This window comes from Apteryx mantelli, chromosome 6 (genome assembly GCF_036417845.1).
Source record: "Apteryx mantelli isolate bAptMan1 chromosome 6, bAptMan1.hap1, whole genome shotgun sequence".
Lineage (NCBI taxonomy): Eukaryota > Metazoa > Chordata > Aves > Apterygiformes > Apterygidae > Apteryx > Apteryx mantelli.
This window is the reverse complement of record NC_089983.1, coordinates 6735296-6758098: the sequence shown is the minus strand read 5'-3', so window position 1 is coordinate 6758098 and position 22803 is coordinate 6735296. Positions and strand designations below refer to the sequence as shown.

Sequence of the window (22803 nt, the reverse complement as noted above, 5' to 3'; positions counted from 1 at the left end):
TTGGTGCCCAGCCTATGGCAGCGAGCCTGGCAGAGCTCACCAGTACTCAGGGGCATGGCACAGATACCAAGAGCAGGGCAAAAAAGTGGAGTTGCCCCTGCATGGTGTCAGAGAGCTGGGGAGCGGGATTAGACTCTACACTACTTAAGGAGATGAGAAACCAGTACCAGACTGCAGAGCAAAACATCTCTGCTCTCCTCATTCACAGCACTGGGCCTAGGGAACATGAAGGAGGTGAAGAATGAGGACACTACCTTTGTCATGCTGAGAGATCATGGTCTGGATTGGCACCACAGGGAAGCAGAAGAACAGGCCTGCAATGGGACTGTGCATAGTGGGCAGGGGGGAGAGCTGGAGCAGCCGCACCAGCTCCTTTGGTTCCTTCTGATCCTCAGCAGTGCCCTGCAATCCCTGTGTTGTGGTGCTCATCTTAGGCACCAGTGGCCTTGTGCTCCATTTGCAAGGAAAGGCAGAAGACAAATGTTTCCTGAATGCCAGCAATGAGGCGGGTCTGGTGAAATGCTGCAATCCTTGGGAAGATCAAAGCTTCTACTTTTTCATGGTCATTCCTAGGAGTGTTCCCAAGGCTGGAGCTACAGGCTGAGCCAGACTAACTGCAGACTTCACTCTGACTCTGTAGAGATGTGCTGATTTACAAAATGGTGCTCTACGAACTCTAGGAAAAGTCAAACCAGTTCAACATCAGGAGAATCAGCTGCTCATCAAAAAAAAAAAAAAAGAACTACAGAGGCTTTTCAGGACAGAGTGAAAAGAGTTTATTTGTGAAAAGAGTTTGTTTATTTTTGCAGACAGCACAATTCAAGTTCAAATCTGGGTAGTGCTTGGCAGATACTGGTTGGAATAAGGCACCATGGTTATTTTGAGCATATTGGGATGACAGGGTGAGGCAATTCCATATGCTGCCTGGTATTTTGAGAGATGCTGGGAGGCACGCTAGACCTCTCAGGCCAGATTTTGGATACTGTAACAGGTTCTGGTGAAGGTAGGAATGATAGAAGGAAGCAAGGGAGATATGGCCCAGCCCACAGGAAAATGAAAATCTCTAAATTGGTCTATGAAATTTGGGATTGATAGATCCCTGAAAGGAGCATTTGCAGACAACTGTAGAGGGCAGCAAAATATCTAAATTAGGCTGATGCCTCATCCTATCACTCCTGGAAAAAAGGAACAAGCAACCAAGGACAATGCAAAAAGAAAGCACATTTCTGACCATATCAAGAAGCATGTGATTTGTCAATGAAGTCGCCCCTGAGCGCTCTTACAGGGCAGAAGTACTGAGAGAAGAAAAAGGATGAGGAAGTGACTGTGAAAAGAGCTTGCTAAAGAACGGGGGATGTCATGAGCATAAAACTCCTCAAAGGAGGGTGAGGGAGAGCAAGAGTTTCTGAAAATTAGAGATGATCACTTGTTCTATTGAACTAGAGAAATTTCCTGTTTCTTTGGTAAGTTCTCCTAACATTACAGTACATACACAAAGGAATGGCTTGGTATGTGTAAAGCGTTACAGAAATACTTTGTATGGCTCTGTATCCTGCTTCGATCTTGGTTTTAATTAGCACCATAAATGTAAGATACATGACTTCATCATGAAAATCAAACAAGAGCTCTGAATTTTGGCTAGACAGGAGAACCCAGAGGGTAGCTGTGTACAAACTGTTCTGGGCCAGCTCAGAGTTGCTAACAACCATACAAAGGGAAGAAAATAAAACAAGTAATATCTGGGGTGTGTATATTGGTGAGAGGACGAAATGTGCACTCCCTTCAATTAACATATCCACCTAATGAACCTGTCAAAGAAGCCAGGCTGGGAGAGGCTGGCATAGTCCTTCTCCCGGAAGATGGCTGCCCGGTCCCCAAGGCCAAGCTTCAGCAAGACATCCATGTCTACGTCACTCCCAAGAGCCACTACTGTGGGCATGACATCCTGCTTCTTCATGGAGTCAATGGCCTCATCAAGGTTCTGGCTTCCTGTGATGCCATCAGTAATGAAGACAAAGGAGAGCTCAGCATTGCGCCGGGCAACTCGTTGCGTGTCCCCAGGGCTGCGCACAATGTTGTTGATGGCGTGAAAGATGGCTGACCCAATGTTGGAGGATGAATCCAGATACTTGATCTGTGCCAGGGCATTGGAGATTTCAGTCAGGTTGTATGTCAGCGGGAAGACCACATCCTGCTCTTTCTCACTGCCATACTGCATAAGGGCAATCCGGGCATTCATGTTGTCATTGTTGCTTCTGGCCAGTGTGAGCTGTCGGGCTACCTCCTCCACAAAGTTGTGGGCCTTCTGGAAATTCTGCTCCCCAATCCTTTCGGAGCCATCAAGCAAGAAGACGACATCAACGGGGCGCTGCGTGCACTGGGCCACTGCAAGCTCTGCAGGAAAGAGAGAAAAATAACAGTTGGGAGTATAAGAAAGCCTACAAGATAAGGTTGGGGCTTCCCTCGTGCAGTGTGGGTTGGAATAGCCGCTGTATATTTTTGCCCAAAGAAGGACCAGCTGCTGGTGGCTGGTAACAGGATCTTTGCTTCTGACTTCCTCAGCTCCTGGGCGCTGGCTCTTAATGGGCATTAATTCTGAGGCCTATGACAGACCACCACAAGCATCCAAGACATCAGACAGATCTGCGCATTTTCTGCGTTTCATCCCTAGAATTATATCCACCTTCTTATACTACAGCCCAACCCCTTTCTGTAATGGGATGGCTAGAGATTAATGGCAGGTGGTATTTACAAACCTCTCAGTTATATTTAGAGTGTGGTTTACTTTTGGAGCAATTCTTCATGCACAGATCTGTTGGTTGGAAGCTGATTTCACACTGTGCCAAGATTTGTTTCATCAGTAATCACTAATTCCTGAAGAGCTTACAAAGGTTGGGCCATGTGGTTGAAAAACAAGACTATCCTTTTTGGTACATCTGTATGTAGTAAAACAGCTTTTGTAACAAAGACCAATAGTTGAATAAAATGTGGTGGGAAACTGTTCTTAAGTCTTTTGGATCAGCACCTGTCCACAAAGGAGGCATGTAGGCATATGAATATATGCAGTGAATGAACTCAAAAAAAAAAAAAAAGGGCAGAAGAAAACACCAATATTTAGACTCAGCTGTTAGTTTTAAGTCATTCTTTTGTCCCCTTCAGCAGCTGTATTGCATGTGATGTTCTTCTGCACGCATTGCTTCTCTAAGAAACATTTCAATTTCTGCATTTTTCAATTTTATTCCATATTTGGATAAGAATTCTTTTTTCTTCTCCACTGAAAGCAATAACCAGGAAAGTGATTACAACAGCAGTATTCATTTGTGATGTACATGCTATGACTGGCCACTTCCCAAGGTATTCCATCATGGTGGTAGCAGAGCAATAGCCATAGTGTGCACTGTCAAGCAATTCTATGATGAGGACTCTAAAATTGAATCTTGAAAGGGATAAGGTGAAAAAATGGAGCAGACGTCATGTTGTGCCATATGACTGGCAAGTAACAGAGGATTCTGGAGCAGCTTCAACCTGAACATCCATTTCCAGCAAGGGGTAACTGTCATTATATGCGTTTCACATTAAGTTGAATTTCAGTATTATGAACAAATCCGTCTACCTGACAAAGTACTTTCTCAGTGCTGAATACTGTTATACCTGGGGCTGGATTCAGCATTGTAGGGTGCTGAAGCAAAGCGTTTTGCAATTCCTCATACGATCTGAACAAAATGAATGCCTGTTTAGTAGGAAAGTATAGCTATACACAACATCAAACTTGGCAGGTAGGCAGTGCATTTAAAAAGTCACAGGTAACTGCAGGTGACTGCACACAGAATTTGACTCCACTTCCATCTCCATTTATATGGTCAACATTCAGTGAAGGGCAAATTTGTAAAATATTTTAAGCAAAATACATACATGCACTCTAGAGACTACTGGTCCAGTGTGCAACATGAATTCAACAGCATGGGACTGTGCTCCCAATGTAGCAGAAACGCTGATGTTACATATTGTTGTAATCGCAGATTATTTGACACCACTTCTATCCATGATAAAACAGTAATACCTGATAAAGCAACTTCCGGTACTTGTAGTTCACCCTAATTTGCTGGGCATGGTGAAAGTTCATAGTTGCTTTTACGTTTCATGTTCACTGACTTTGCAGCCTTGCATTTCCTCTTAGCCTACACTTTAAGACATATCTATAATGATGCCATGTCTTGAATGGTGCTTATTGTACACTGACTTACTGCTAACAACAGGCTTCTCGTCTGTCAGTTCTGATGCAAGAAGAAAGCCATCTCCAATCGGAAGCAACAGATATTTCTCCATGAGCTGTGTATAACATCACATCTCCAAATTCAATTCAATACTCCACTCTTTTAAATCAATAAACGTATGTACTCACCTCTGACTGACCTTCCTAGAAAAATGTTGTCTAAACGTACATTCATATTGTAGTTACCCATACACAAGTGCTGCTACCAGGATATTTTACCTTGGCAGTACCTGCACCAGTGAACTCCAGGCCCTTACGTGTTCTGCATATGCTTCATGTAGCCATGAAAGGGGAGAAGCATGCCCCTTTCAACCACATAATCTGAAATTTAAGTAGGGCTTTGCAAAAGAGGAGTGGAAGTGAGGGCTGCATATCATGCCAAAGAAGTGTTACAGGTCTTTCTCCCCCTCGTTCTTGTCTATATGCAGTCACGTTTCTGGTGATTACAAGCAAGAACTCCCCCAAAAAAAGGACCTGAAGCGAGCTTTAAGAGATCCTAGTTAGGCAGACACCAGCAGATTGCCACTCAGAGTGCAGCATCACTCCCTGAAGCTTGAACAAGAGTATAATGTGTGGCTAGCTCTCCATGGAGCTGCTCGACAGATGTCTACTGCATGAGTACCCTCCACAGAAAAACTCTTCTTACTGCTCAGTCCTCCTGGATGGGGAGGGCTGCCTTTGAGCCATGTCATAGATTAAACTCCTTTATACATGAGTTATCCCATGAGAACATTAACATAAATGACAGTGCAGCAGCAACAAAACCTCAGGTTCTGTTCCATTCTGTATCACGCTTTGGTTGTACCTTATTCTTGTTTCTGGGAGGATGTTGACACAAGTGCAGCAAGAGCTCTGCATATGGCAGTACCTACAGAAAATATGCTCCTCAGTATGCCTGATACCAACAGAGAGAAGAATTCAGGGGGGACAAAAGAGCATTTCACCTTCCAAGGGCCTTGAGATTTTCATTTTTGACTGCAGATGATCCTGGGATATAAGCTCTTGGATGCACCACCATGAATTAGGCCAAATAATCTCTTCACACAGTGCTTTTAATTGGAGTACCAACCCTTTTCACGCAGCTTACAGTGAGGCACAAATGCCTATATCTCACCATACCACAAACTGTATGCTAGGAGACATCTGAGGCAGTCTAAAGGAAGCAGCACTGCAGAAATACCATCAACTTTCTTGCCATCAGTAACCCAACTAATGATGTGCATGTGCAAGATAATCCCAGCCATTCACATAATGCTCCTGCTTTTTCCTGCAGTAGGGTAACTTGTATTTCCTCTAACATTTCACAGTAGAGATGAAAGAAATAATGAACAAGTGAACTGGCCTGCCAGCCCTTTCCTGGGCTTCCCCATTCACAACCTCCTCCCATGTCATCTGAGAGGTAGGAATTTTCTTTTCCCCAAGCTCTGATGCATGTCCTTCCTTTGCCTGAGAACTTTACCAGGACACTGAAGGAACTGCTGCTGTGTTGAAATCTATCTGGTTTTGTCAGAGGGATTCACCAGGATTATGTTATCAAACCATTACATCCACTTGCTTTTGTCTAATAAGGGTTAATGCAAATACTGCTCAGGCAAAGAGACATTTTCTCATAAATATTTTTCATAGTTAACTGAAGATTTTTTAGAGGTAAAAAAGTTTGTTTCCAATGCTTGTACTGCTTTGCTTACCAACAGAAATGGAATAAACAGCCACTGTGTGATGAGATCTAAACTCACTTTCCTAAAGATTTATTGAATTCCAATCTTGCCCAGCCAGACAGCTTAGCCCTGAGATGTTCCTTTCAAAACAGCATCTCCTTTGGGCTTCCAGTCATAAGTATGCTCAAGGACTTCTCCTTAGCATCATGATTGGAGCAACTTAATTACTTTGAGTTTAGTCTTCTCAGATGCACTGCATAAGGCTAAATCACATGCTAATTTTAGGATAAAAATCAAAATAGAGTAGGGAGTTTGGCCTTGCAAAGACCATCCATATGTGGATTATAATAAGATGTTAGCATATGGATTCAGATACAGACTGATCCTCATCCTTCTGCCAGACCTTTGTCTAAAACTCTGAGCAAACCATTTAGAGCTAGGAAGAGTTCTTTGAACTCTTTTTCTTGCTATATTCCAATAGTGAACTCTTCTGAACTCCCTGGTATTGCACAGACCAGGAGCAAAAAGTGCTAAAATGTTGAGAGAAAGACTGTCTTTGTGCAGTGTATTTGGCTTGATCATGAGCTGAATGACACAAACACCTCTAAGTGCCTGTTGTTGGACAACTTCTAGCCTAGTTTGGCAAGCCCCAGATGTTGGAACAAAGTTGAAATAAAACCTAGTAATATGTTCAAAGTAGGCAAATTCCTCATTCCAATTCTCATTTCTGAGCTTGGCTACAGTTTGGTAACTGGTTCCACTTTACATATCTGAAAACAGACTTCATAATAGGCCAGACACATTATTTGAAGACTGTACATCTCCATTCTGCCCATTAAATAGTACATTTGCTCAGTAGACTTTATTGCAATAATACCATGTCAGTTAGAGAGGCTGCAAAATTCACTTGCTAGCACTAAATACTTCTACTCTCGCATCTATACACTCAATGCTTGTGTTCTCTTTTTATAGCTTTACAGGGCAATGGTTATTTTAGAGGCACAAATGGCAGTCATCTGCCTAACCTTTTGTGAAAGCCGTTGGTAGTCGAACTCATGGACATCTCACTCCTTGTCTAAGCAAATGTTCCCACAGCACAAGTGGTAGGCCTATAGTCTCTCTGACCCGAGACTAGAACTGATTATGGATTTTATGGACTATACTACATCATGTTTAAATATGTGCTTTTAAACATCTTAATGTATCACACAGTTATGATTGCACAGTCATGGATTTTGCTTTGGACTTCCTGGTCCTACATAATCTGCATCTCCTGGCTATGAATAGCTACATGTTGCTACTGAAGACAGAGAGAAAAAACACAATATACAAGCTGAGTAAAAAGCACACAAAGTACATACTGCATATGTTCTGACAAAAGCACTTTTCAGGTTTTGGTACTCTTGATGGAAAGCCAGGGATGCCCTTCTTTACTGCTTGCTCTTTCCCTTTAATACCACAAACTGTCTGTTGAGTGGTCACATAGAAATGCTAACTGCAGCGAAAGGAGATGCATCTTGCTTTGCCAGTCTTGCCACACAAATGGTTTGCACAACCTGAAGACAGCACCCAGTTATCCAGAAAGAGAACACAGAAGATACTTCAGAAGCAGTCAGCAAAAAGATACGTAGGAAAGTGCGGGAAAAGCGCATCACTAGGCTTTCTGCAAACAAAGGGCTCTCTCCTGCCCTCAGTCACACGTGTGCCAGCAGTCTCATCAACGGAGCCTTGTGCTCCTGTGTGGCTGAGGACTGTGTGACAGTCTTTCACCCTGCGACAGACTAGCTTGCCAGTACAGAGGGGGAGTGTTGGGAAGGTGAAAGGGGGAGCAGCTTGGCTGATTCAGAGACCAAGGCAGAGCAGCTGTCCTGCTAGTGGCTGGAAGTTCCTCTGCAGAAAAGCTGTAGGTAGAGCAAAAGCATCGCTTGTAATCTAAGGAGAAAGCTGCCATGCTCATCAGCCAGCCAAGCTGGAGAGATCCACCCCTTGTGCCACATACTTGGCTGAGCATAACCAAGCTATGTCACTACCTGTGTTTCTCCTAAACTAAAAGCATCTATCTATGTACCCATCCTCTCTGCCAAACAGGCACTTGAGGAAAGATGTTTGAAGGTCCAAATGATTCTCCCATCTCCACTCAGCCTCTGCCTCCCACTTCATGTGATCTATAATGGATATGTCAGCAAAGCCCTAGCACGGTTTCTGGGTCCCCCACAATCTCGCTGTGCACCATTTTGAAGGTGTCAATGAACAGGTCCATCCACTCTTGCCGCTCATTTCCAGTGGCAAACTTGGCTTTTTCGGCGGTATAGGCCAAAGTGGCCACCAGCTGGGTGTACATGCTGGGGTCCTGGGTTTCCCGCGTGGAGTTTAGGAACTGGGCGATCGAATGTATGGTGCTGGGGAAATCTATGTTGACTCCCTCTTCCATGGGGCGGAAAATAAGTGGGTTTACGTTCCCAGGGTTCCTGCCATCTGTAAGTGAGCGTCAAAAGAATATTTTCAGGGCTTTCTAGCAATGGCTCTCTCTCTGAATGCTACCTGGCTTTTCTATGTACACTGCACCAGACGAGAACAGAGCTAATAAGAGACAGAGAAGTAAAGAACAAAGCAAGACTTTAAATTTCAAGATCTAAGTCTCAACAGCTTTGTTAGAATACGTGTCCCAGGGCTGGATGTGGCTCCTGTGGTGAAAGCTCTCCCATGCCTTTTTCAAGAAAGGCTGGAGCCAAAGACAACTGGCTGAAGGGAAAACTGCCAGTGGCTTGCAGAACAGCCCTTAAAGGTATCTAGGATAGAGCAGCTCTTCAGTGATGAAGGAAAGATCTACTCCAGTAAGGCCAGATGAGGTGAATACAGACCCTACTGCAACCGGTACTTCTACAGGTTGGGGGCAAAATAGTTATTGATATTTTATAGATGTTCTGCCTGGGGCACCTGACTTGTGGCATTAGGTATTACTAAATCCTGAAGAGCACTGGAAACACAGAATAAGTAAGTAAAGCCAATCAGTTGCTTATTTTTCTACTGAATGAACTGAATTAACTTATGGACCAGATAACTGTCTCACACAACATCTGAGAGAATGAACAGTATTTGGTGATTTAGTGACAGGGCAAATACTACATTTGCTTGAGGAACCACATTTGTTTGAGGAACTATGGGATTCTTACTGATATCACACACCCATCAACCAAGAGTCCTCAGAAAACAACATGAAAACATAACTGCCCAGTCTCTTCCAACTAGTCTAGCATATTCATGATGGAGGAAGAGCAGTATTCAGGAAGAAGGCTAGAGGGTCCAACTTTTTTTCTGCATACGGGATTGGTTGATATCAGCTGTCAAATAGCTTTGAACTCGGTTACATGCAAACTGTATACATGATGCTATACATCTGGGGAGCTGGAAAGACATCTAAGGGAAAGCATTACATAAACTCCTTGCCTGGCACTTAGCCCTCTGTACTTTGACTAGAGTTAATACTCTGTTCCATATAATGCTCCTGTGTGATGTCTGCAGTGATTCAGGATCACAAGAACCGTGGTTTCCACCTGACTGCACTGAGCTTGTATTTGAATAAAACCCCAAAGCTCAAAGCAAAGCCTTTTGTATGGGTTAGAAAAAGCCTCACAGAGCATCATGCGGTTTCTGTCAAAGCAATTGGTCAGTTCAGATTTGCTCAGCATTTAACCCTGCCTGGACCCCATGTCAAGAAACACTCCAGTATTGTGTAAGAACCACAATCAGAGGTGATAAGGAGATAAGGAGACATGGGTCTGTCCTGAAAACAGGAAAAACTGGATTTCCTTAGACAAAGCACTGAAAGGTGGCGTGCCTTCCTGGCTTCCTGTATCTGCAGATGAGAATTCATAAAGCTGGTGACTCGTCTGTCTCTGCAAGGCAGCAGAGAGGACACTGGGATATAATACCTGTCCCTCTCCATACTCTCCTGATGTAACGTGTCTCTCCATATTCTCATGACAACATTCAGGCTGGAGCTCAGGTTGTTCCTTTGAGTGCCAGGACTGCAATTCTAAAAGTCTAAGGGCAAAGAACAGGGCTGAGCATAGCTCTCTCACTGAATCTATATTTGGCCTATCTACCACTTGGACACATGCATTGCATATGCATTAAGCTCACTCACATACCATGCAAAGGTCAACATCTCCATCCAAAGGGTTTGCATATGACTTAGCATCAGCTCTTGAAAATATTCCCAGAGAGCAAGAGGAAGCTGAACACTGATACATAATTCTTTGCCATGGTTTTGTAGCAGCCAAGAATCCGCAAACTCCATCACATTCCTTATTTTACTTCTCATCCAACATTTTTCCTTACTGTTATGTGGGTGTGATCATTGCAAATCCTTCTACGTGATGATGGAAACACATCATGGACAGTCCAGTACAGCAGGTGGAAGGTGCTTTGGGCAAAGGCCCCTGAATCCCTGGGCATAATTTAAAACCCACTTAGTCTATCAGGTGTAGCAGAGGTCCTTGCACGCAAGGACAACTTTCACCGATGTTGAGATGAGTGTATTGTTACTTTTCACAGGAGGCCCATGCCTAGCATGCCACCTCATTCCAAATCTCATATCGTATAGGGTTGCAGGTGTACAGGGCCCACACAGTGTTCTGCCCACCTATGGCGTGGCTTGAGGAAATTACCCAAGAGGGAATCTCCTTAGAAGCCTCCTCATATCACAGCTGTCATTTCTGTTCTGGTCTTCAAGTATGTCAGGTACAAGTGAACTGTTCTCACCTTGTATCAGGAACAGAAATACCCAAGTGCACTATAGTAAAAGGACAGCCAAGTCCACCTTGCTTTGGAGGGTCATGATGGCCCGGATATAGAAGAACATGAATAGGCCACTGTTCAGGTCAATCTCTCCTGCAGTATTCCACAGAAAGGGGGAGGCTGCAAAGACCAAAACCTTTAAAGACACATGAGCAGTCACTAGTGTGACATGGAAAAGTTGGCTCCTCATGCACGGATCCACAGGACACAGCTCCTCAGAGTACATGACAGAGGAGTGTGCCTGGACACCTCAGCACCACAATTTGACATTGCTTTCTCTGCACGTCCAAATGCAAACACTCAAAATACTAGTCTAAAAGTCAGATTGTAGACAGGAATAATTATAGCTTTTCTGACCATTCTGGGACCAGTTTTTCTTTGCTTCAGTATGGAAAAAAAAAAGGACTTCTTTAAAAATGAAAGTTGAGAGTTGAAGCTTGGGACTTTCAAAAAAACATAATCATGGCAGAAGTTGGGATAAAAATCACAAGACATGGCAAAACTTTGTCCCTTATATGCTTTGCATGTATCAGCAAATACTGTCTCTACTGTATTTAAACAGACATAGAGACTTAGACAGCCAGTATCTCTAGAAATTCAGGTTGCAGATCTGCCCCTTAACAAGCAAAATATGATCAAGTAAAGCTACCTGCAGCAAGCAGCAGCTGTCTCTTTTATACCAGAGGATCCTTACAGCCTTCTTCCTTTGATCCAACACCCTGAGTTAATTGTTAATTAAAATACAGCCAGTGTTAGAGAAGCCAAAGCTTTCAGTCCACTACAGTGTCATTTTCCAAACTGTCCCTACTTCCTCCTCTGCCCTCATCATTCACACAGAGCATCCTGTCCAGTGCTGCGGATTTAACTCTAGATTTCAAAGATCACATGGATTGGGAAGTTTAGCAAGGAGGTTTTGACTTGATATATGATAGAGACTATGAGCAAGTGAGAAATTCATTACTGAGTCTGGAGGTCAAAATCTGGTGGCTCCAAGGAATTTGGAAATCTATGTAAAGTTCTGTTTCACTTGGACAGGGAGATGTAGCAGAGATGAGCAAGGCTTGTGCACTAACATGGTGCGCTAGCACCTGTGAAGAGAGCTCAAAGAGCCAGGAAAAGAGCAGGAGATGAAAACCTGGGGCCTCTCCTGATGTAAAGTAATACTATTTCCCAAATTCCCTGCCATACCAAGTGAATGAACAGGACTGAACATTCCCTCCCAGTCCTGAGTCTTGTGCACTCTCCCCTGGACCTACCACTTTGTGCAGATGGCATGAAGCTACTTGTAAAGTTTACCTGTTTGACAGGGCAGCTCGGGGCAGACGATCTGTGGATCTGGAAGGAAAAGAAACAAGGAAAACTGAGTGATGACCCAGCTTATGCACTACTGGCCAACCTGCGGGCACAGCAGCTCTGCAATTGCTGCAAAGCACCACATACGACTCCCATCTCAATCCCTGCAGCTAGGAAACTTCAGTTCCTGTAAGAAGTTCAGGGACAGGTACAGACCTGGGCAGAGCACATCCTCCATCTTGTCAATGAATTCCTCTGCCACCAGGTCTGAGAAGAGCCTCATCTTCTGGACTCGCTGGGGTTCATTGCAAGCAATGGAGACAAGGGTCTCACTCTGTTCTGGCTGATCAAACATGTCCCCAATGCCAATGGTGTTGACAAGCACATCTCTACCACAAAGAGCCCCTAGGTTCTTGTCATCATCTCGGGGGTCATAGCGCCCATCCGTTATCACCACAGCAAACACTTGGGCTTTTTCTCGCCTGCTTTCCTTGATGAGCTTGTTGTAGGCAAACTGAAGAGCAGATGGTGTCCAGGTGCCCCCAGCAATCCACTCCAGACGTTTCACTGCTTCCTTGAAGCTCGACAGTGAATCTATGCGTTCATCATCAAGTTTGATGGCTTCAAAGGTCCCGTCATGACTGTACTGCACCACCCCAACACGGGCACCTGACAATGACATGTTACATTACTTGGCATTGCATCTTCAGGGAGAAGCTGAGAAAGTCAGCTTTCATATCTGTGAAGAGCTGCCCAAATGGCCTATTAGGCAGAGGAGGGGAGGGAGGAAGGAGCAGAAACTACTACAAAAATGCACAACAGATGGATTGCACACCAGGGTAACTACAGACAAATGAGGAAGCTGGAGGGACACAAGACTCTCCTCTCCTACATGTTCCTCATAAATGCCCCTCTAGCTGCCTCCCGTCCACCCCCCCACACACACACACTCCAGACCTGTTTCTGACTTGGGGTCCTTAGCAATAGAGCCCAGCCGGCTGACCACATTGACAACAAAATTTTTCTCCAGGGTGAAGTTGGTGTAGCCAATACTCTCAGAGCTGTCTATGACGAACATAATATCCAGGGCACCACAGCGCTTCTCACAGTCTGGGGAGAGGAACAGAAGGAGGAAATCTCAATGGTTGAAGACAGTGGGAACAAGAGCCATCAGGGCAGAAGAGACCATACAGAGGAAGATGGAGACATTTAACATCACTCCAAGGATTCAAAGGATCTGCTGTGCTGCCCGCAGCCAGTAGTGCAGGGAGAATTTTATGTGCTTGTTCCTCCTATTGTGTATTACACTCTGTTGTATCATCTGGACCATGCAACTTGATCACAGATCACTGCTCCTGCAGTAACAGAGCTGAATTTTGGGACATAAAGCAGGCAGCCCCAGCAGCGCCACTCTCAGCAGTGGGCTCAGAGTTGAGTGAGCAGGTGAGAATTTCCTATGGTGTCTTTCTCTGCTACCTCATCTACAGGGTACAGCATTACACAGAGTATCCAAAGAGCCTCACTGTGCCAGTGGCTCAATGTACAGGGCAGAGCAGAGGCCATCCTGAAAGGGAGGCAAGGTGCATGGAACTTACTGGATCTCTGTCTCACACTGAGACCATCTGTATTTTGCTTGACCACTCTCTTTAGCTCACAAGGGCAGAGCTCCTTCAAAGATGACTGTCCATCTGCAGTTGCTCTGCTGCCTGCTGATGCTGTCTTGGAAGGAGGCCAGCATCCCTGCCCCTAACCACCTCCATGGAGACACTGCCCAAAGGATGGAGAAGGCCTTTATTGGCCTCCTGCTCAGAAGCAGGCTCCTCTACAGGCAACCTTTGAGGTGACAAGGAGGCAGGACTGCCCTAGAGACAAAGGAGGTTTGCCTGCCTTCTTTCCAGACCTGGCTGGTTGTTGTCCCCCTACCTAACGAATGGCTTACAATTCAGAACAGAAGCAATAGGCAACTCACCACAGCATCCACATGTTTCTCTCACGTAGGTCATCACATCACAGTCCTGCCAGCAAAGCAGAAAGACAGGGTTCAGGGTGAACGCTATCCCTTCCCTTCCAAAGCAACCAGGCAGCCCTGCCCTCACCCTCTGAAGTGAAAGGCTCTCCATTCACTTCCTACCCAGAAAGCAGCACTCTTTTCTCAGCTTGAGACTGTTTCAGGTTCCATTGGAAGTTACAGGTCCCTCACCCTGCCCTTGGCAAGATGGCTTCAGTCCTGCCCTGTTGCAGGATGACGACACCCAGCTCTTTTCCAAGACCTATGAGCAGCAACAGTGTCTAATGCCTTGTTTCATTCTCAGGCTGCATGCTGCTGATGCTGCTGCTGCCGCCACCCCCCCCCAAAAAAAAAAAAAAAAAAAGTGAAACTTTGAAGAGTGAAGGTTGCCCACAGGTGGAAGAACACTTGGGTGATTTGGAGAACATTCCTACTTACAGTTAGGCCAGGATCTCCTGGTGGTCCGGGAATTCCCTGTAAGAAGAACACAGTGCTTTCAGACACAACTTTCCTAGGAGTCCCCATTGGGAACTAGACACCAGCACCATCAAGAACTTGGCTTTTTGGAAAGGTCTGCCGTGGGAAGGATCGGAAAGCCTCTCTGGTAGCCATCAGACATGTCTGACAGCTGGAATGCCCCATAAGTCACCTCCAGCAAGTCCTGCTGTAGGGAGATCTGCTGGGGCAGTCTGAGCTTTAGAGAAGCAGGGACACGGGAGAAGTGGGGAGAAGGAGGAGCTGGAGCATCTGGTCAGACATGATGGCATGATACTGTACCTCAGGGCCTGGTTCACCAGCTGGGCCTCGGAGTCCAGGCTCACCTGCTGGGCCAGGATCACCCTGAGAAAGAAACAAAGAAGAGTCGAGCATTTTCCTGACAAGGCTCATGACCCACACTGCTGGTGCTAGGGGCTCCTCCTGACCAGCCCATCAGGCACAGCTCTACTAAGTGTTGTCACCAGCCTGTGACAGGCAAGCTTAGAGACATGGGACAGGAAAGATGCCTGGCAGCGCTCTCTGCAGTATGCGGCTATATTGGTCAAATATGGGAGAGCAGACTGTGTACTCTGCAGACTGTACAGACTGCACAGCTCCCTAGTGTGTCAGGTGGCTATAAATCCCACACATCCAGAGCACTCACAAGGGGGTGTGTGGTGGTGACACAGTTGCCCCCTTCTTTCAGTCCTCACGTGTTGTTCTAGCATGACCTGACTGACCTCCACAAGCACAAGTCCTTGTAAAGAGACAATTACTGGAGGACCATGGCCCAGTGTCATCAAGTGGGAAAAAAAACAGCAGCTCCTGCTTTTGATTCTCAGTTGCTGCAGGGGCTTTGGCAAAGGTGTTCCCTGAACTGAAGCTGCGAGCAATACTGAATATATACTTACAGGTTCCCCCTTCTCTCCTTTTGTCCCTTGCACTCCTTTTGGTCCAAGCTCACCTCTTCCTCCCTGTTCAAAGAAGGGAGAAACAGATCCAGCACAGAGAACATATGGATGTACTCAGACAGATGAATTACTGCTAGTGAATCCATCAAAAACACACATGTATCTGTCCTGTCTATCCCAAAAGAGCACCCTTTAAACCAGCAGCTCAGCACAGAGCAAATGAATACTGTTTATATATTTGCCAGTCTCTAACAAGCCCTGACTGAAGAATAAAGAAGCTTTACAAAACATATTTGAGATTGTTTCACAAGGAGATAAGCCTGGAAACTGTACCCAGGGTCAGGCTGGTTACCTACAGAGCTAGCCCATCTTTTTCCCACAGTACAGTTAATATTCGCAGCCAGACGGGAAACACACAGCTCTAGAGAGAAAGCCTGGAGTTTGCTGTGGGCTAAGTAACACTTTGGGCATGCAGTGGTTACAGGCTACTTCAGAGAGGGTTTGTTTCACAAAGTGGAGGCGTCAGCAGCTGTCCCCTGCACAGTGCTGCCACCTTTGAGTGGAGTGACTGAGCTTCAGAAGTAGAATGCAGAAAATCCCAAAGAAAATAGTGAACACTTGAAAAGAGGCCTTACAACTTGGCACAACCAAAGCTCGGGTTGCCTGCACCGCTCCCATGAAAGGCCTAGCAGATCATTTGAAGATGGAGAAACAAACCATTTCCCCCAATCACCTTCTCACAGCAGCTAAACTGTTTCTTTTGTCTTTTTAAAAATAGTTTGACCAGAAACAGTCTTCCTGTCTGAAAAGATTGTTCAATGCCTACCTTTTGTTTTATGGCTACTTAGCCCTAACCTGAAGGACTGAAGCCATCATGGCTGCTAGTCCCATGCCAGCTTACAAAGTGCAGCATATGAAATGGTGGGGAGAAGAAAACCAAGAGACGATTGTTTGCGAGGAAGTAGAAAAGCTGCTGCAAGAATACAGGTTCCTCAGCCACACATTCAGAAAGCCAGGAAACAACTACCTCGCATTGCAGTCAGGCCAAAACCAGACCGACCAGGGGCAAACACACTTACCTTTGGTCCCAGCTGCCCCTTCTCACCCTTGTCACCCTGGGAAGAGAGAAGAGTGAGTCAGCATCTGACCGGTAACGGATTCCCATAGTACACACCTATGTTTGAAGGCTATAATCAGGGGCTCAAAGCTAAATGACCAGTGAAACTATGGACTGACAGGTGGGGTGGTGGGCACATGCACCTCTCTGTCACCTCAGGCAAGGCTGGGGCCCTCTGCGCCTCTCACATGGAGCTGAAGGAGCTAAAGCTGTGTTCAATCTCTGTGAAGCAAAAGGGGAATCTTCCTACTCACAGGGACAGGTTTTGGACCATGGCCAGGATGTCCAAAGGCTGATGTTTGAATCTCTAAATTTACCAGATGAATTTGGCGAGTCAAAGAACTATTGCCCTACTCTCCTCTACCACAGACAGGCAGTTAGGCAGTCAGTCTGAAGGACACTGTGGTCTGCAGTAAATGCAGAATGACGCTTACTCCAGCTTCTTTAGAAGAAGGGGCTGTATTTGTAGCAAGTCCCAGCCTTGCATTGCCCATTCAGTTTTCGACTGCAGTAATCAGTGGGTATGGGATAGGAAAGCTGATTTTCTCAACCTAGCTTCAGAGGGCAGTGAACAGATCTGATGTCCCAACATTTCTTAGAGGAATAGTAAAGCTTCCTGACAGGGAATCCTCCTTGTAGCCCTTCAGCCATGTGTGAATGAAGCATCCCTCTCCCCTCAACCCAAGGAGGGAAGAAAACAGACTGGCATGGAAAGACCACTTCCTGATCCTCTTCACAGACTTCAGTTTCTCATGGCTCTCATCATATTTCCCTCCTCCCTTCGTCTTCTCTGAAGGTGCTCAGCTTCAGTGTTAACCCCTCCGCTGACATAAGCTACCTCCAAAGCTGTTGTAGTGCATATACCTGCACTGCATGAACCACACATACCTGCAGTCCTCTGGGGCCAGGATAGCTAAAACCAGGTCTGCCTCTGTCACCCTTTAGTAGAAAAGAAATGACCGGTCAGCAACCAAACCCAGCCTTTTCTGACTTGGCGATGTCAGCGACAGTCAAGGCCATTTTCATCCACCCCCCAGGGAAGAGAAAACACCAAAACGCCATGACTTCTGCACAGCCCTCTCTCCCAGCAGTTGGGCCCTGAAACATTGGGAACAGCCATTTAGAGTGAGGCTTGAAAGGATCTTGGGGACATCATCTGCCTGGGACACCCCTGAAACTTCACAGGGTTAGGGATGTAACCAGCTCTGTTTTGGCCAGAAAAGTTTCCAAGGCGCATAAATAGGTCAAGGAGTTTCTGCAGCAGAAACTGACAAGAAAAGAAAGGAAAAGGAAAAGGAAAAGGAAAAGGAAAAGGAAAAGGAAAAGGAAAAGGAGTCACTCTAAAATGCACTGAGTTGCATTCAGAGACTTTACCTTTGGTCCTGGTGGTCCTGCATCACCTCTTGGGCCCAAGTCACCGGGATCCCCACGCGATCCCTGCAGGATAGTGTTGGGGAGAGTAGAGAGAGTGTATGAGAATATTCCTGTAGCTCCCTGGCCATATGCGGGATCAGGCTGGGGAAACTGGCTATTGAGATGATGCAGCAAGACCATCTCCCCTCCCAGTGTGGTTATTGCAACAGTGACTAATTCATCACTTGGGTTCCTGCATCCCACAGAACTACCCAGATGTCATGGCACCACTGTCAAAACGGGGTACTGGATTAACCACAAAACTAGGCCAAACAGGCATTTGGAGCAGCCCCATCTTCCCTAGCCAAGTGCTCTGCTCTGATGTTGTTCCCTCCCACATTATTTTGGGAACACCTGGGTGGTGGGAGTCACGGAGAAGTAATCTTGCTGAGCTCTGCTTAGCTCAGAAGCAAGGACTCCTGGGTGCTGCAGTCTCTCCTTGATGCTCATAAGGACTAGCAGGGGGCCTCTGGGCTAGTTTTTGAGCCTCCCTGCAAGAAGGTCTTGCAGTCTCCCCTCTGGGGGTGACAGTGCAGCCAGCTTATGTTGGTAGGGCAAGCTATCACCACAGAGGAAGAAGAAGGTCACAGAAATGTCCTAAGAAAACTTACTATCTTGCCTGGCTCTCCCACAACACCTGAAGGGCCTCTAGGTCCTGGCAGTCCTTGGTCTCCCTGGAAAGCAAGGTAAGAATTGAGAAGATACAGGAGCAGATACAGACACACCCCTCTGAGCCATACGGCCTCAGTGCTGGGCCAGGCAAGTGCTCTGGCACCAGAACGATTCCTCTGGGGACTATGGAGTCCTAGCCTCCCATTTCAGCTTCTCTGAATGAAAATCTATTCTGCACAAAGCTCCTCTTCCGATGGCAAGCCATCTAAGCGACTGTCCCATGTAGGAGAGAGAGTTCTCTCCAACCACAAACCCCCAGCAGCACTTTCTGCACAGCGAGCACCACTCAGCTGTGGGACCAGCCCTCTCTCTGCAGAAGCACATGTGGCGAGTGCGGACTGTCCAGCCAGAGGGAGGGGATGGCTGCATCAGGTACACATTTGGCAGGGGGAGCTGGTGAGCTGTCCTTGGGGCAGTAGCACTCTATCTCTCTACCGGCTACTGTGAACCACTACTTGCTTACCCTTGCTCCTTTGCTTCCAACCTCTCCGGGCAGGCCGCGAGGACCCTCTGGACCAGGATCTCCCTGTGACGAAGATAAAGACATTCCTTGTCAGGCAGGTCTCCCAACTTCATTTGTGTGCTTGGCAGTCCTCTGAGGAACGAGGAGGGGTGATGCTGTTCTCAGATCTGGTGCTTCTTAGGATATCAGGGCAGGGTGCCCTCTGTACATAACTCTCAGCCTTGAGCATTACTATCCTTCATCCTCACTCAGCTCTGGATCAAGTCCTAGTAGAGTAGGGTGTACCTGCTCCTTTCAGAGCCTACTGCCATGGCTCCTTGAGGTCAGGTCAGGCACCAGGCACAATGGGAGCAGAACCCACACGCAGCACTGGGATCTGCTGTTTCCAGCTCTGGCCTTGGGCACTTCCATGGCTGGGCAGCAGTGCATCATGCAGGCCTACACATCTCAGTCTCATTTGCAATGGTGTGTGCAGTTGCTTTACTCACCCTTTCTCCCTTGGCCCCAGGGCTCCCTTTACTGCCTTTCACTCCTGGATCTCCACGTCGACCCTTGGCAGACACAGAAAGCAATCACATAAACCAGATGCAAACACAGATGCTACCTGAAACAGTGATGCTCTACTGCCTCTGCCTTGTCCCTCCTAGCTCAAGAAACATGTCTCCTGTCCCCCCTTAGGAGCATGTGCCTGGCAGCAGGGGAACATGCATGTCCATGCCAGGCACTGCTTGGGGGCTCTTGGGAAATCAGAACCAGATGATTCTCTTGGGATGGTCATTGTTGCAGTGTCCACACTGACACTCATGGTTCATCCCCTCAGGATTAAATATTCTGCTTTATTTTTAGTTCATCTGCTTTAGCTTCCCCCACTGGATCTTGCATAAACATATCAACTGATCTGCACCAGCTAGGCTCTGGCCTCTTGATGCTGGTGGAGCTGTGGGGCTTTATTCTTCCTGGGGATGTTGTCTTCAGTGCACTCCTATGAGAAGTCAGTGATCTGGGAAACTTGCTAGAGGACAGCCAAAGTGTACCTGGGCATGCACAGAGGCATTTGTGGTTATGTGGGAATATGGGATGCTTCTCTGAAATGATTTAAGTGAAATGGCTAATGGTGTCGACTTTAAGACATCAAATTTAGAATTACACAGATACTGCTCTGTTAAGATGAGGAAGATTGTGTTTCAGGTTGCTGAAAGAAGCTCAGGTGGTTCTTGGGCTTCATGTTTTTAATGTTTTCCTTGCAATTAAGGGGTCTGGATAATATCTAGTTGGCAGGAAAGAGTCTAAAGCAGTTGTAAGTAAAGAGGGGAAACCTATGCAAATTATACAAGAAGCAGACAATTCAAGCTGCTTGCCAGATGTGAACCATTTGTTGCCTCATCCTTGGTGCGAACTGTCATGACAAACTCAGAGATAACTCTCCTGTGTCCTTACACAGCCCTGCCAAGGTTAAGATGAGCTCCAGGCAGGCATTAGCACTCACACTGGGATTTATCAGGAATGGCAGACAAGGAGATATGCATCTTTTGCACAAACCTGTGCATCTTTTGGGATGCAGAAGGCAGGGCAGGCAGGCTAACAGGGGAGTTTCTGCGCCTTGCTCAGACATCAAGGTAATAGGTTTCTGTTGCCTTTCCTGATGGCCTGTCCAAAGTTCATCCATGTACCTGGATCACACTTCTGCAGTGTGCACGCTTCTGAGAGCTATTCAGAAACTTACAGGCTCTCCTTTGGGTCCAGGAGGTCCTGCTTCACCTTTTCCTCCCTTGCTTCCAGGAGGTCCTTGGGCTCCAGCATTGCCTGGAAGACCCTTGGAAAAGAAATAGAGTTTGTGTGAAGACAGAGCAAGCTGCACACCTGTTTTCTATGTCATACAGTCCATCCTTGAACAGATACATATCCAAACACACCCCTTCTTGTCTTTGTGTAACAGCTGCCCTGTGACCAGTGGCTCACTCTCTGCAGCTGATAATGCTCTGAATCTGTGTCATGTGGAGCGCTTTCTGGTAAAACAGCGGAGACACATAAATGTTTCATGAACCTACCGGGCTCCCTTTTTCCCCTGGAGGTCCTGGAGGTCCACTGCGACCAGGCCGGCCGGGATCTCCCTGAAACAGCCAGAGAGCAATGGTCATTACCAACATTGGGATTTTGTTGTACGCCACTGATATGCACCATGTGGAACCCAGTGAGGACAGTGAGCAAAACTCTTCCCTTGGTTCCTGTTTCTGGTGATGGGATCCATGCCCCAGAGGCAGAATAGAGCTTACCAACTTCATGAGTACCAATGGAGTTAAGAATAAATACAGCCAATGGTGTTTAGCTGTCCTCACTGGTGGTCTCTCTCCATACTCTCTGGTCACTGTTCAGAATACATGTACCTTTGCACCTTCATCTCCTTTTTGTCCTTGGTTTCCTGCATCTCCTGGGTAGCCATCAGGGCCCTAGGGAGGGAAAGAACAAAGAACCATATATTCTTCAGTAACAATAATGTACAGTTTTCTTGCAGAATAAATCAACACCCTTAGAAAGTCTCTCTCTAGTCACTCAAACTCAGTTTCTGCTTGCTGCTACTCTTAATGAAAAGAGCAGCTGCTTCTCCATATATGGAACTGAGTGACTCTGGGGTATACCCAGCTTTCCTGCCTTTGGAAAGGAGGTATTTCAGGTTGTGCTCCCTGTTGCAGGCCTGGGATTGGACCATGCAATAGATAGAAAAATGGGCTAGTAACAACTCGTCAGCCATATCTTACTGCATGTGCAACTGATTCATCAGCTAAAGTTAGTGGGGCTGCTCATCTGATTTGCTGGATGAAAAAATAATGCATTCCTACCTTGTCACCAGGGTCTCCCTTACAGCCTGGTGGTCCAATTCTCCCCAACTTGCCCTGGAGAGAGAACATTCAAAAAAAAGAAAAAGAAAAAGAAAAAAAAAGACAGAAAAATTCTGTGTATCAGAAGGGAAAAATATAGCTTTTCATGTAACGCAGTTACTAATTTTTAACATTATCAGCTGAACATACCTGTGATTGATTACAGAATAAAAAGTAAATGTGTTCCTTACACAGGAGTATTGTTGTCTGTGGTGTGCAGATACAAATGGAGACAAATAAAGTAGTCTGGGCACCTTGGAAAACCCTGAATGACTGTAGGGCTATTGCTAGGAATTCAAGCACACTACCCCTGCACACATGCCCTGGGTCATAACTCAAGGCTTATGAAAATGTCTCTAGAAGTTGGATTTCACAGTCGTTCATGTCCAAGGTTGTGCTGGTCCTCTGTTGTGTGTCAGGCATATAGTAATCATGCTCCTGATCAACAATCTTAGAGTAATGACAGCCTAGCTCTGTGCTCCAAAACTGTTAGCAGCCATTATATAGCTAGCCCCAACTGCAGAGGGATGGGTAAGGCGACTGTCAAACACTTAGATCATCCATGTGCTAGCATTTACTGCCTTTTGCATAAGGGACATTACTGGTAATTTTCAGCTCTTCACTAACACTTGGAGCATAATTTCATGATACAACTAAGCCAATCTAATAGCTCATTGATGGTGAAAGAGGAAGCTCAGTTTCCATCCTTGACAGGTTGACTTAATTGTATGATGAAACCACAGTCTTATATCACAATTCTAAAGGACTTCTGTGTTTTAGAGCTTCAGCAGACATTTTATACACGGAAGGAAGAACTGGTATTATCTCACAGTTCTACTTAG

General features: G+C 46.1%; 1 protein-coding gene across 1 annotated transcript in view; it reads right to left on the bottom strand.

Annotated features, from left to right (window-relative positions):
- Positions 1–752: 752 nt before the first annotated feature.
- Positions 753–22803, bottom strand: part of COL6A2 (collagen type VI alpha 2 chain) — a 33909-nt gene continuing 11858 nt past the window's right edge. Inside the window, exons 11-28 of the mRNA XM_013939840.2 lie at positions 21923–21976; positions 21470–21532; positions 21134–21196; positions 20809–20898; positions 19574–19636; positions 19086–19148; positions 18562–18624; positions 17912–17974; positions 17426–17476; positions 16500–16535; positions 15421–15483; positions 14810–14872; positions 14471–14506; positions 13994–14039; positions 12982–13134; positions 12241–12693; positions 12028–12066; positions 753–2394 (exon numbers count right to left, since the gene is read on the bottom strand). Coding sequence (XP_013795294.1) covers positions 1787–2394; positions 12028–12066; positions 12241–12693; positions 12982–13134; positions 13994–14039; positions 14471–14506; positions 14810–14872; positions 15421–15483; positions 16500–16535; positions 17426–17476; positions 17912–17974; positions 18562–18624; positions 19086–19148; positions 19574–19636; positions 20809–20898; positions 21134–21196; positions 21470–21532; positions 21923–21976 — 2070 coding nt within the window. The 3' untranslated portion in view covers positions 753–1786. The remainder of the gene's footprint in view (positions 2395–12027; positions 12067–12240; positions 12694–12981; positions 13135–13993; positions 14040–14470; positions 14507–14809; positions 14873–15420; positions 15484–16499; positions 16536–17425; positions 17477–17911; positions 17975–18561; positions 18625–19085; positions 19149–19573; positions 19637–20808; positions 20899–21133; positions 21197–21469; positions 21533–21922; positions 21977–22803) is intronic.